General features: G+C 44.3%; 1 protein-coding gene across 1 annotated transcript in view; it reads left to right on the forward strand.

Moving 5' to 3' along the window:
* The window catches only part of Rnf169 (ring finger protein 169), a 57,544-nt gene extending 47,892 nt beyond the window's left edge, over positions 1-9,652 (forward strand). Inside the window, 2 exon segments of the mRNA XM_027407762.2 lie at positions 4,545-4,644; positions 5,454-9,652. Of these exon segments, the coding sequence (XP_027263563.1) occupies positions 4,545-4,644; positions 5,454-6,635 (1,282 nt within the window). The 3' untranslated portion in view covers positions 6,636-9,652.
* Positions 9,653-14,065: the final 4,413 nt, after the last annotated feature.

A 14,065-nucleotide genomic window follows, 5' to 3' on the forward strand; every position in this document is an offset into this window, starting at 1 on the left:
ATACTCTACTCCTAAGTATTATATTAGATTTTTTACATCACCATTCCTTTTGGAAAAAGAGAAGAAAAGAAACTACTGAAAACATTTCTGGCTCATGCAAAAAGCAAAAGTGGAAACGCCAAGAGCGGCAATTTGGACAGGGATTTTTTCAGGACCAAAAGTCTCATAATAGGAATCTGTCTTGAGATCCACATCTTCTTACTCTCCTGCATTGCAGAGCCAGCTTAGTATCATAGTCAATCTTAACCTCCCTAATTCCATGACCTCACTTGCAACTTCCCAGCATTCCTCAGGAATCGACAAGGAGAATGTTGAACTCTCCCCCACCATTGGCCACTGTCATAGTGGACAAACTCGCCATGGATCCATAAGCCATGTGCAGAAACAAGAAGCACTGGCAGTTTCAAACATAATAGCATTAAAAAGATCATGTGAAGCTTTTTTCTTTTACTTTTCTAACCAACCTAACATGGGCTTCTCACTAATGACCCTTCCCTAACCTGGCCCCATCCCACACTGTACTGCTGCACTTCATGTCTTATGAACCCATCTGGTCTACCATGTTGTCAGATAATCAACTCTTGGAGGCAGTTGCCAACACTAGCCCATTTCTTTTCATTAATGGTTCCTTCCTGGGGGAACCATGGACAAAGATCCCCAATAAAGAGGAAGAACTTTTTGTTTGATTCTTTCTAACCTGAGTTTCTTGAGTGATTCTTTGATCCCAGAAAGATGTAAATCATCCTTGCTAATTTTGTCAATTGTTTTTCTTAACCCAAGTTCCCTGAGTCTTGAGAGATTCTGTGATCCCAGAAAGAAATGTCTTCCTTGCTATATGCTTGTCCTATTACTCACCTTTTCCACGTAGGTAGTGCTCATGAACTGAAAGTCCCAAGCACTGGGCAGGCTGCTGGGTCTTCCTCCAACCGAGGCTCACAATCGACCTTGTGGACACCTCACTGCATGGATGGGCCCTTCCCGCTATTGAGCACTGAAGTTCCCAGATCCCCAACTCTATCCAGCCCCACGTTGGGCGCCAGTTGTCCCAACCTGCAGGACATCAATCTGGGGCAAGAGAGTCAGGAATAGGGAATGGGGACAAGAGATGCAGAAAGAACAAAAGAAAGACAGGATTCTGATCAAGTGGCAAACTTTATTTTTCTCAGGCTAGCTTATATAGTCAGGATATGGGGAGGGGCAGAATGGGTTGTTTGTGCACCAGGTGTTAGTATAGGTAGGATATTAGGAAGCCACAAAGAGGATGTTTGGCAGGATAAAGAGTTTATGAGTAAGAGGTCCAGGAAGGGGTTGCCTAGGTGACTGAGCCTGTGGGTGGAGGACTGGGTCAGGTTGTTTCTTTTCTTGAGCTGAGGTTCTCAGGAGCTGCTATGTAAAGGTTAACTATGTGGCCTGCCAAGCATGGCCTAGGATCTCATGCCAAGCCCTGAGATTCGGCTCCCAACATAGAACAATGGACTTAGAATTGAGTCCAGAAGTGATGTATACATTTGTGGTCAGTTAATTCTCCACAAGGTGTCAGGGTCATTCATTGGGAAGAAATATTGCCTCTTTACATGGTGCTGTCACAGCTGGGAATCAACATGCAAGACTGTGAGAGATGAAATCCTTAGAAGAACAGACTGAGGTTAAATTACCCTCTCATGACACTCTAATGTGGTAGCCTTCAGTGATGAAATGTGCCTCTGAATTACCTTGTTATGAGCTGATCTCCATTCTTTGCATCAAGTTGCTGCTCAAAGTGTGCTTTCCAGATGAAATGACAAAGAAAATTTCAGTGATGCTAAAGTTTATCAGAAATATTTTCACTCAGAAACTTCTTTAGGTGTCTTCATTGTATGCTTCATCACCACAAATGTGAATTTGCTCCCTGGGTCTTTTCTTCACCAATATGGAGTTGAGGGGGAGAGATTTTTTGTTTTTGTTTTTGTTTTTTTCTTTTTGTTTTTCGAGACAGGGTTTCTCTGTGTAGCTTTGGAGCCTATCCTGGAACTCACTCTGTAGACCAGGCTGGCCTCAAACTCACAGAGATCCACCTGCCTCTGCCTCCCGAGTGCTGAGATTAAAGGCATGCGCCACCAATGCCCGGCCCATGGCAATTCTTTTTTTTTTTTTTTGGCAATTCTTATAAAGGAAAACATTTAATTGGGGCTGACTTAAAGTTTCAGAGGTTTACTCCATTATTGTCATGGTGGGAAGCATGGCAGTTTGTAGGTAGACAAGGTGCTGTAGAAGGAGCTGAGAGTTCTACACCTTGATCTGCAGGCAACCGGAGGAGACTGTGTTGCCACACTGAGCATAACTGGAATGTATGCAACCCCAAAGCCCATCCCCATAGTGACACACTCCTCCAACAAGGCTGCACCTCCTAATAGTGCCACTCCCTAGGGGCCAGGCATTCGAACAAATGAGTCATGACCATTCCTATTTAGGCCACCTCAGGTGCTTATGTAATAATAATTTGCTTGGCTTCTAGAAATGCAAATGAACTTAAATATTTTCTAAGTAAAATATCAATCCAACTTGCTTCTAAGGAGCTGTCTTCTTAAGGTGATGTTGAAGGTTTTTGCTTGCTCCAAAATTGTGGGAGATTCTCATCTCATTTAAGTGCTGAATTTCATGTGTGTGTTACACAGCCACTATTTTCTCCTATATTTTCTCCGTAAGACATAGAATGGGAGAAACCACACAGGTGCTGGAATAGAAGCCATTCTGGGTGGTAGACAGACCTTCTCTACTAGGATGATCCTTCCTCTTTCCCCTCCCTCTCTCTCTCTCTCTCTCCCCCTCTCCCTCTCTCCTTTCCTTCCTCCCTCCCTCCCTCACTCCAAGTTTTCTATGAGCCACTTCTGACCTTAAAATATTTTCTACAAAAGAGTTCATATGATGTATCCCATTAAAGAGCTAAATAGTGTCAGTTGAGGAAATAATTTGTTTAGAATGTCTACATAGTTATGTCTGCCTTGATTTATTGCAAATACTTATTGAAATACTTATTCATCCAGCAAAATGAACACGCTGTAGATTTTCCAGTTTTTCGTTCCATCTCAGTTATTAATAACCCTCTTTTTTGCCCTTTCTGCCTCTTATGTCATGACTGTTTTACTATGCCCTTAAATTGTATAATACTGAGTCGTTTGTCTGTCCCACTGATCTGATTCCCTGAAGACCTGGACTGTCTCATCTTTTCTGGATTCTCAGTGCCTGGGCCCATCAGTGTCTTGTATGTAATGAGTATGTGATAAATGTTTGATAAAAGCAGAGTTGAAAAAAAAAGTTAGGCTAGGAGGTGGTGGCGCATGCCTTTAATCCCAGCACTCGGGAGGCAGAGGCAGGTGGATCTCTGTGAGTTCAAGACCAGCCTGGTCTACAAGAGCTAGTTCCAGGACAGGCTCCAAAGCCATGGAGAAACCCTGTCTTGAAAAACCAAAAAAAAAAAAAAAAAAAAAAAAAAAAAAAAAAAAAAAAAAAAAAAAAAAAGGTTAGTTGTGATATGATGGAGGTGACTGCTTATTGTCTGCGTGCAATTCCTTAGCAGATTCCATCTGGCTCCATACAGCTGATAGGAAGTTAGCCCCCCAATCTTTTCCACATGCAAAGTTTAGTTGAGAATGAATCAAAGACCCAAATGTAACAACTAAATTATAAAACTCTTGAGAGGGTGAAAAACGACAACAACAACAAACCACTAGGAGATTTAGTTATATAACAACTTCCCTGTTATTTCATTTATCACACTGTAATGCAGTGGACTACAGCACTCAGTGCAGGTACTGTGGAGTGTGGTTTTTAAGAGATAGTTCAGTGTTTCAGATCACTGGATAATCTTCCAGAGGATCCAGGTTAGATTCCTAGCATGTACATAGCAGCTCACAACCATTTGTCACTGCAGTCCTAGGGGATTCAGTGCCCTCTCCCAGCCTCCATGGGCACCAGGTATACATGTGTTACACTGATACACATGCAGGCAAAACACCCACACACATGAAGTACAACAAAAATTGTAAAGTCATAATACATAAGATAAAAATCATGTGTTCTGGAAGACTTTTGGGGATTTAACTCTCTGGAAACTCAAGTGTAAAGGGGTAAACAAGAGATTACACTTAAGTTTGACTCCCTAAATAGAAAAAGAGCATTGTGGTACATCTTCCTAAATGCTTCCATTTTTTGTTTCATGGCTGCCTTAGATTGCTTATGGAGAGGTTTGGGTCTAATCAGAAGAACAGGTTTTGTTTGTAGGGAGATTGAATGCTCTACACACCCTCTCAGGGGGGTAAATACCCCAGCTCTGTAAGCCTGGCAAACAGCCGTCCTTTCTACTTTATCAAGGCAGGGTCTGGAAACAAGCCTGAACTAAGTGTCCTCTCTTTCTCTTTGGCATTTGGTTAATAAGTTAACCCATTTTCTATTATAGCTTCCTAAGGGAATTCTTTCTTGGTGAGTGGCTTAGAATGGTAAGAGAGATTGTCATCTTTTCCTAAACTCATGTATGGACTAATTTTAACTGTATATTCTTTTTTTAGGAAGCTTAACACCAAGGTGCAGAGGAGTCAGAGCTGCAGTGACACAGTTCAGGATAGAGTGAAGAGCAGGCTCAGAACAGCTCCACCCAACAGAGCCAAGGTACACCTCAGCCTCAGGCTGCTGGGACTCTCCCACCTTCTGTCTTCTCCCTCAACACACGCATAGCTTCCCCTGTGCAAGGCAGATTACATTAGCTACATAGAGAATTCTACAGACAGGCATGAAGGAAGAAGGTTCAAATTAGTGGACAGATGGGGGTATTAAGCCATTATAGACACCTTAAATTTTTTTTAATAAGATTTATTTATTATGTATAGTGTTCTGCCTGACTGTATCCCTGTAGGCCAGAAGAGGGTACCAAATCCCACTACAGATGGCTGTAAGCCATCATGTGGTTGCTGGGAACTGAATTCAGGACCTCTGGAAGAGCAGCTAGCACTCCCAACCACTGAGCCATCTCTACAGCCCTATAGACACCTTTTTAAAAGGTCTCCATGAGACCTATCTTCATATTTTAATGTTGCTAACTCCTTCAAGTGTGTGTATATATTTTAGTCTAGGAATTTCTTTTTCAGTACACATTCTTTCCTTCTCTTTATTCTCCCACCATCTAAAGGACTTAAGTAGAAACAAATACCTGTATGAGAGGGCTGGAGGGATGGCTTAGCAATTAAGAGCACTTGTTCTTGCAGAGAACTAAATCCACATCAGGCAGTTGCTTCCCATAATTCTAACTCCAGGTTATCCAACACCCTCTTCTGGCCTCTTTGGATACCTGCAAATATGTGTGCATACATACAGACACATACACATACAAGTTTTTAAAAATAAAAAATAATTAATACAAAAAATAAAGAAAAATATACACACACAACACATGCATACACAATCTTTTATATTTCTTTCAGGTCACAACTATAACTCCAGGCTCTACCCCCATTATTGGTGTTCTCTTGTCCACTCAAAACAACCGCTGCCTCTCAGCCCCTGACTTAACCATAGAAAAGCGCCTGCCCTTCAGCTCCCTTTCATCCTTGGCTTCCTTACACAAGCCAGAGCGCTCTATCAGCCCTGAAAGCAACGACAGTATTTCCGAAGAACTAAACCACTTCAAGCCCATTGTCTGCTCACCATGCACCCCTCCCAAGAGACTCCCCGATGGCCGAGTGCTAAGCCCTCTCATTATCAAGTCAACACCTCGAAACCTGACCAGAAGCCTGCAGAAGCAGACTTCCTATGAGGCTAGTCCACGGATCCTCAAGAAGTGGGAGCAGATCTTTCAGGAGCGGCAGTTCAAGAAGACCCTTTCCAAGGCCACTCTCACATCCCTGGCCCCTGAAGGAGGGGAAGAGTTACCAGGCTCTGAAGCTATCCATTCCAGCAAGGAGAGGCCGCCTCTGACTTTAAGTACAAGACTGGCCAGGGCCCAGGTGCTCTCAGAGTGTGCTGAGCCCACCTCCACTGCCCTTGAGTATTTCCCTGCTGTTAACCAGACAAAAGGAGAACAGGACTATGTTAGAAAAAGGAGCCAAGAGGGCCCACTGGAAGCCTGCCATTTCTCAGAGCACAGAGGAGTAGTCAGTGGGCCTTCTTTGGGAGGGGAGCAGTTTGAGGAGTCAAGGTCCACCCTGGATGCCACATTAGACAAAACTTGTATAAGCACAGTCATGAAGACCTCAGCAGTTAATTCAGTGATACCCAAAAATGATGTTTTGGGTGGGGTTCTCAAAACAAAGAAACAGCTAAAGACACTCAGTCATTTTGATCTGGCTAATGGCATTCTGGTTGACGGCTTAGGAGAGGAGCCAATTCCTTCCCTGCGTAGGGGCCGGAAAAGGCGCTGTAAGACCAAGCACTTAGAACAAAATGGTGTTAAGAAACTGCGACCACCCAGCAGTGACTTGGGCCTGGCCTCCAAAGACCCAGGGCTGCGTGAGGTGGGGCGGAAATGGCAGCAGGAGGAAGAGGTCCAGCCGATGGCTCTGCAGTCACAGCGCATATTTGACAGTGAGAGGCGAACTGTGAACCGTCGGAAAGGAAACGTGGATCAGTATCTCTTACGGTCCAGCAGCCTGGCTGGGGCCAAGTAGCACTGACTGTACAATGTAATGTTACCTGCTTTTCAGAGGTCCTTGACCTCGGTCATTTATCCAAAAGAGCTAGCTGATTGTTATTGCTTTGAGTTTCTTTCAATGGCAAAACACTGTCTGGTATGGGGCGTTGGTAATCAAAGCCAAGGGTCTGCATCTTTGGCTCTCTAGGACCTGGGCCATACTCCTCACCCACTGAGTGAGCCAACTCTGAAGGCTTCTGGGCCCAAATCTAGAGGGACCCACTTGGAATGAGATTGGGAATGGCCATGAACATGATGGCCAGAGTTAGAGATGGCAGGGAGAGGGTCCCTTCTTACACTCCTAAGAGTCCTGGCTTCTCACAACAGAGTAGTGTTTAACTCAGCCTTGCAGATAAACATCTACTCTTCAGAGACAAGTAGTGCAGTGCTTTGGAAGGTCCGAGATAAATAGGTGATCGATCATGTTTGTCTTTGTTTCCCCTTTGCCACAAATACCTACACACCTAAATCAGTTGAGCTTGGAACTTTTTGAATCAGTTTGCTTCTCCAGAAGTTAATTACATTCTCTGTTTAAACTATGACATTTGATTAATGCTGTGTGATTGACACCTGGTCTTCTTGAGACCTAACTTGTAAGTGGTGTCAGCTGGTTGATGAAGCTGCAGTGCAGACGATCAGGTTCTCTCAGCTGCCAAGTGGTGTAACCCAGGCTGACCACTGTGCCTCCTGGCCACAAGTCCCATGGATTCTCAACAATCACAGGGTGCCCAAAGGAAATACAACCCATGGGCATGCCAGGGCTACCTAGGGAGAGTGGTTAGGCATTGACTGTGACATTGCAAAGCCCACCTAGAAGCAATTAACATTGCTGAGATTGTACCATTGCTGAAATGTAAATGGTAGAACTGCAGTGATTTTACCTACCCTGTTTACAGACTCCTGTTTTCCCAGGAGTCCTAGCCTGTGAGATGAACTATGAGGCTTCCTTACTTCTTTCCACGTGGCAATGGCTATCTGAAATTTTGGTTTGAAAATCAGGAAACACTTGCCCCAAAGTCAGGCAAGGGACAATGCTGAGACTTCATACTGTGGAAACAAGGTATCTAGCTGGATGCAGCTGGTGAATTCAGTCCCATGGACCTTTGGGGTTTATTTTTCTTAGCAGCTGACACCATGTGTCTTTTGCATCCCTGGTGGTGCTTGGTGCTTCTGCCCTTCTGGGCTCAATGAGAATAAGGATTATGATATGATTTTAGGGACTCTCAGGTGGGCTGGTGTTCCCTGTGTCTGTATGAGCTGTTACCATAGTCATGTGACGGGCATCATAATAAACCTTCCAGGGCATCTATGCTGGCCTTCTTGAAAGGTCCCAGCAGGATACTGCGTAGTTCTCCAGTGAAGTTGCCTTTGATTAGAATGTTTCTGAAGCATTCAAAGTCTAGAAGTAGCTAAAGCTACAGACTCCCTTTCCTCAATGCCGAGGGAGGTCACCTCTAGTGTTGTTTCCTCAGGGCAGATGTCAGGCTTTTGGGATTCTAGAAGAGAGAACTTCAGATTTGAAATTAGCCCAGAGTGGTTGAAGCTTCTAGGAAGGTTGGAAGGAGCATGTGGAGTCCCCAAGCAAGGTGTCCCCTTGAAGTAGACAGAGCTACTTTCTCTGCAGCTCATAGCTGACTATTCCCAGGGATGCTGGATGTGTGTGGCCATCGCTAAGATAGGTGGCTTCAGAGACTACTCTGGTGGGGACCTGTGTGTCCCCAGGTGTGGGTGTATGTTTTAAAAACATGCAATAGTCTCATTACTTTATATTCATAACACTTTACTTCTCTTTAAAGGCTGCTAGAAGGCATGCCAATGCCCCAAATAGGAGAGCTGGCCCTGGTCTGCAGATACAAGGAGATTCTATTAGAGAAAACTTTGAAATTTCTGCCATTTCATACATTCCCTTTATGATCCTAGTAATTATTATTGGAAGGAAGGCTAGTCTTACTGGGTAGTAGCAAAGACACTTATTTTTCCATGTGCCACCCTTTTATATGTCACTAATCATTAGAAAAACACTTCCAGTTGGAATTAAGTTTTGGTTTTGGTAAAAAGATAAAATATTTTTAATAGATGAATATATATATATATATTTAAATATCCCCATTCCCCTAGTTACTACCTTGATTTTAAGTGTTCATAGCAGTGGCAACCTTGTAGGCTGCAGGTGCAGTGTTGCTGCTAATGAGTATTGCAGACACTGGACTGGACTTTGGCTGTCCCTGTGCACCCCCAGTGAGACCCAGGGTGCTGGAGACAGTGTTGTTTCCTATGCTTCCTGCTGAGCAGTGGTCCTTGGAGTAGAGCTTTGAAGCTAGAAAAACTACCAAAGTGCTGCATGCAAGATGCTCCCACATCTAGTCACTAAACCTGAACACTTTATTTCTAAAAACTTCCATCTCAGTGCATTACTGAAGCCCTTTGCAAGTACAGTTGTTGACTCGGATTCCTAAAGAGTAAAGAGACAGGGAAATAGAATGGTTGGGAGGGTTGGTGCGCTAGAGTGAAAGATACTATTCCACAAAACAAATACTTCTCACATGTCACTGCAGTTCTCTTCACCCTGGAATTTGCCCACACTCTGCTATGTTCCTTTTGTATATGTGTTCTGCTTGTTTTGTTTTCTTATTAAAGAGGAAATTATGAGGAACAGGAGGGTGAGTCTTTCTGATGGGAAATCAAGAAATGTGTGCCATTCCTCAAAAGGGTTTGGTAGCCCTTCTCCAGAGAGGAAACATTCATGAGCAGCTGATTTTACCTGTTGGAAGAAGTCATCCGGATCTGATGGCATCTCTCTTCAGAGATAAGACAAGTACAGAGTAGTCAATGGGACACAGAACAACTCAAATTCCACTTTCTTTCACCAGCTATGTAAACTTTGGGTAAACCATGTAGAGACTGTGTCTTTATTTATGAAACAGGAACACTGACCTGCCACAAGTCAGGGATTATTCAGCCAGCAACTGACCTCTCTTTCTTAGTTACTTCTTTTAAAAAAAAAAAAAAAAAAAAAAAGTTAAGTCTGGCCGAGGCTTGTCTAGGGACAAGGTTCGAGATGGGTTTCTCTGTGTAGCTTTGGAGACCAGGCTGGCCTCGAACTCACAGAGATCCACCTGCCTCTGCCTCTCGAGTGCTGGGATTAAAGGTGTGCGCCATCCATGCCCGGTTAGGAATCCTTTCTTAATTGACCTCATTTATTAAAAGAAACAAAAAACCCAAAACATTTTTTTGTATAGGGGATGTACTGGTCATAAATCTTTTTATTACTATTTTTTTTTTTTTTAGGTAAAATGCCCCTCAGAGAGGAAAGCTAGCTAATTAATTATTGTCTGATTACAAACTAGCCACTAACTAAAACTGGGACTGAAGGCTGTGTTCATTCAATGGGCACTTTTGAGCTCTTGGATGACTCTACCCTGTGCAGGACCATCGGATAGTCTCTGTTGTTGGGGGACCTGTCTAGTGCAATGTGGATGGACATGTGTTGAGCTAGAGAGTGTGTTAATCATCTTTGAAAGGCTATTTCATCTATAACATAGCTCTCCAGTGGTCCTGTTCAGGACATCGATCTAGCAGCATTCAGCCTGTCACTGGCAACATTTTCCATACCTCATCACTATTCATGAGTTTGATTAACTCTGCTTTTTCCATTTCCTAAGTAACTTTTCCAGGGAAGAATGGATTTTCTCCTGCAGTGATTATAGACCAGTTGCCCTGTTCAGAAGCTGCATTAACTTCAAGTTCCAAGAAGTGGGGCAGATCTGGACCACTGATAGAGTGGTCACTTCACTTAAGTGACCTCCTAATGCATTCCATGGGCTTACCTCTCACTAGAACTAGCAGTGACTTGGGGTTTCTTCTTCCTAGCTTGTCACTGAAGTGGAGCACCCTCAGGAGAGGGTGGAGGCTAGCTCATCATCATGGGATGTTAGAGCTGGAGCAGCCTCAGCCCCACTCAAATGAAGACCCACAGTTTTGGTTTCTGTTTTAGTTCTCTTGGGATGAATAATAGTGAAAGATACACAGCTTGTGAATGACAGGTACACCCAAGTGACAGAGGGTTAGAATGGCTTTTGGTTTTCTTTGTTTCTTTCAGTTGAGATGGACCTAATCTCCTAAATACACCTTAACATATAGGGTACTTAATAGGAAAAACCCCATAGTATGAGCTAATGAGTGGAATTTGTTGTATTTTAATTACAGCTTTTGCTGTTTCTTTCAAAAACAAATTCATTAGGTTCTTAAACCTTTCTTAGCAGGTCCTTTCCTCATCAACTGTAGAACATTAACGTTCCTTAGGTTCATTCTAGAGAGAATGGAGCTGGTTAAAGTTCTTAGGAGGAGGAGCAGATTTTGAGGACTGGACTGCTGCAAGCTTTCCTTTGATGACCCAGAAATGAAACTTTCCCTGTGGTTTTCCACTCTGGAGATTGTTCTGAGGCGTAGAGATAGAGGTTACCAATTTAGTCAAAGTGGATGGTGGAGGAAGTGCCAGGTCCACGTGAGCAGGCTGCTCTGTGTCTTGCCAGTGTTTCCTCTGAGGGGGAGAAGGTACTTTCCCGTTTCCTGAGTTTGTTGCCAGGAATGTGTGAGGGCTAACCTTAGGCTCTAAATAGGCTGCTCCCTTTCTGGTGTTTCAGGTCCAGAAGGAGTTCGACAAAGCCATGCTAACTAAAGTCAGGCTTGCTCATCTCCGTTCCCTACCTTTCCCTACCTGTGTGCACACAGACGCAGGACGGTGCAGGCTTCAGTGTCGAGCTGTACAGAGCATAGCTTCCTCCTTGGGCCAGATTCCTGTAGTAGCATCAGTTCTCCCTAACTGGCACTTGCCCTCCAAGCTGAGCCACCAATGCAGCCCTGCAGATCCCAGTTTGCATCAGACATGACCATCGGCCCTAGGCCTCCAGCAAAGCAAGAAAAAGGATACTATGCAAGACAAGCAGTGACTAGTTGAAATGCCAACTAGTGGGTGTTCTTTCTTTTGCTCCCTCCCTCCTTTCCTTCTCCCCTCACCCCTCTTCTTTTTACCTGATACATTGTTACTCTTAACTGTATAAACATAGTTGTCTTAAGAGCCAAGAGCCCAACCTTTCCACCTAGAAATAGAAAATGGTTGTCTGGTTTTAGGCAACCTGCTATATATAGCTCCTTGTGGTCTGGTGGTTGTGACTTATTCCACCTGTTTGCATTAGAATCAGAGAAGGGGCCCTGCATCCTGGTGGCCTGCCACTGCTGTCTGTACCCCCTTGACTCAAAGAGCCTTTTGACAGAGGACTTGGGACAAGGTATGCCCTGTCAGGGATGCTTTTACCTTAATGAAATGCTGTGGAATCAAGTGGGATGATGTGTGATTAAAACAGTACCAAAGTGCATTCTTCAATGTGTATGTGCCTGTTTCAGGCGAGGCCCAAGTTGAAAATGCAGTACAGTAAAGCAGCTTCATGAAAGCAAAACAGTCTGTTTCTGATTGGTCTCTAGAGACCTATGTCTGACAGTGTTTGGGTGCTGTCCTGGGGCAGGGAGGTACCTGGGATGAAAGGCCTCACCTTGGCCTTCAGAAAGAGTGGGAAGGCACTGGGGTAAGGGTCTCCACAGGGAACAAGTATACCTTTTGATGTATTCTAATGGGTGTTATTCACAGTTTCCTGACCTCTTGTGACCATCCCTTCTCTGAAGGGATGAAGACAGGAGTTTGAGAATGACTTGTGGGATGCCATTGTCCTTGCACCTTATGGCTGTACTAAGAATATGATTTGTTAAAAATATTCTTTGGAACCATTGCTCGGAAAGTCATAAAAAAATACCTTTGATAGGAGTATAGAACAAATGTTAACCCGTTTCTCTTAAATCAAAAAACAAACCTGGAAGATTGGGCCACCACATGGGGGATCTTTGAAGTCCCTCTGCCCCAGGCCTTCAAGGAAGAGTTGTTAAAGTGAACATGCAACCAGTTGGAGACTTGAAAACAGTACTCAGCACTTTAGTAGCAAGATACTCTACACACTATTAATTCCCGTGTAACTAGGTGTGGTGGATCTCCTCCTTTACAGATGGGAACTCTGGCACTACCAGTTCAGAGACTAGGTGCTGGGCCCTCTGACTCCAAAGCTGCTGCTTGCCTCTTCTGCTGCTGTGGCCTCAGCTAATGTTGCAGTGTATATCCGGACTGGTACTGGTTGGGCCAGTGACCAGGCTGTCTTCCCCCTTTGCCCCACTGTACCGTGGAATTGTGAGTTAATTTCGGGTGTGAGCATAGTCTGCTTCTCCATCTGTCAGTCTCCCATAGCCTCACTAGCGTCTCGGGTGACTAGACAGCTCAATTTGGAAAGACTGAAGGACACACGTAAACTGAAGCTCAAAGTTAAGAGTGATCCCAGCATTGAGTTTGTGGAGGCAAGAGGATCAAGAGTTCAAGGTATCCTTGGCTGTATAGTTTGAGGCTGCCCTGGGCTACATGAAACCCTGTGAGAAAGTACAAGAAGAAAAAAAAAAGATGAAAAACATGAGCTGCCACAGCATCTTAATCGAGTCTTACTAGAGTAGTAGCAGAGTTGGGATAGTATATAGTGGCTTCCTGCTTAGGGTTCAGTTGCAACATTTTGTTACATATATGGAAGAAAAGGTGCATGCTTGAGCTCAGCTCTCAAAGAAAGCAGCCACTGGGGTAAAAAGCCAAAGTAAGGAATATAGAATAACCAGAAAATTAGCAAGGAGAGGCAACCAGCATGCCAACAGAGAAGGTGATGCTTGGCCCAGACAAGTGTGCCCTCTTTGGAATGCCCTCACACTGGTTAATGGGCTGCCATGGGGGTGCAAAGAGTAGAATTGAGGGACTTAGGCAGACAGGCTGCACAGTCCATTGTAGCATAACGGGTAGAACTGCCTTCAGAGAGTCAGCTGTTACTGGACTGCAAGAAGCTAGGTTGGAACTCTGTGTGTAGGTGTGTAGGTGTAGGTCCATTCTTGAGAATATGTGAATGAAGGAAGCAGTGGTCCCTAGGAGGTTCTCCAGAAGTGGAACCTGGTGGGTTGACTGTGATTGTCAGGGTGGCTTCTAACAATAAAGATGGACACTCTGGAACTCCTGAAAGTCCAGTCTAGCAAGTCAAATGCTCTGAATGTGATAACTGTACTCACCTGATGTGGCCTGTGTGGTGATGGTACAAACGCCTGTATGTCTGGGTATGATCACACCTAGGTGTAAGCACTTAACTGGCTACTTGCACGAATCTGTGAAGTTGAGTTCCATACTATGCAAATGGTTGGAACTTGGATTTGGGGAGTCTGCCTTGCTGAGGATCAAGAAGCATTCTTGGACCCCTGCAGGTCTGCTGCCCCAATCTGAAACAGCCAACCCCAGGGGAGAAGTCTTAGGTCCCACATAGCATAACCCTGGTGGACTTC

The sequence above is a fragment of the Cricetulus griseus genome, chromosome 3 (assembly GCF_003668045.3).
Source record: "Cricetulus griseus strain 17A/GY chromosome 3, alternate assembly CriGri-PICRH-1.0, whole genome shotgun sequence".
In the NCBI taxonomy this organism is placed as follows: domain Eukaryota; kingdom Metazoa; phylum Chordata; class Mammalia; order Rodentia; family Cricetidae; genus Cricetulus; species Cricetulus griseus.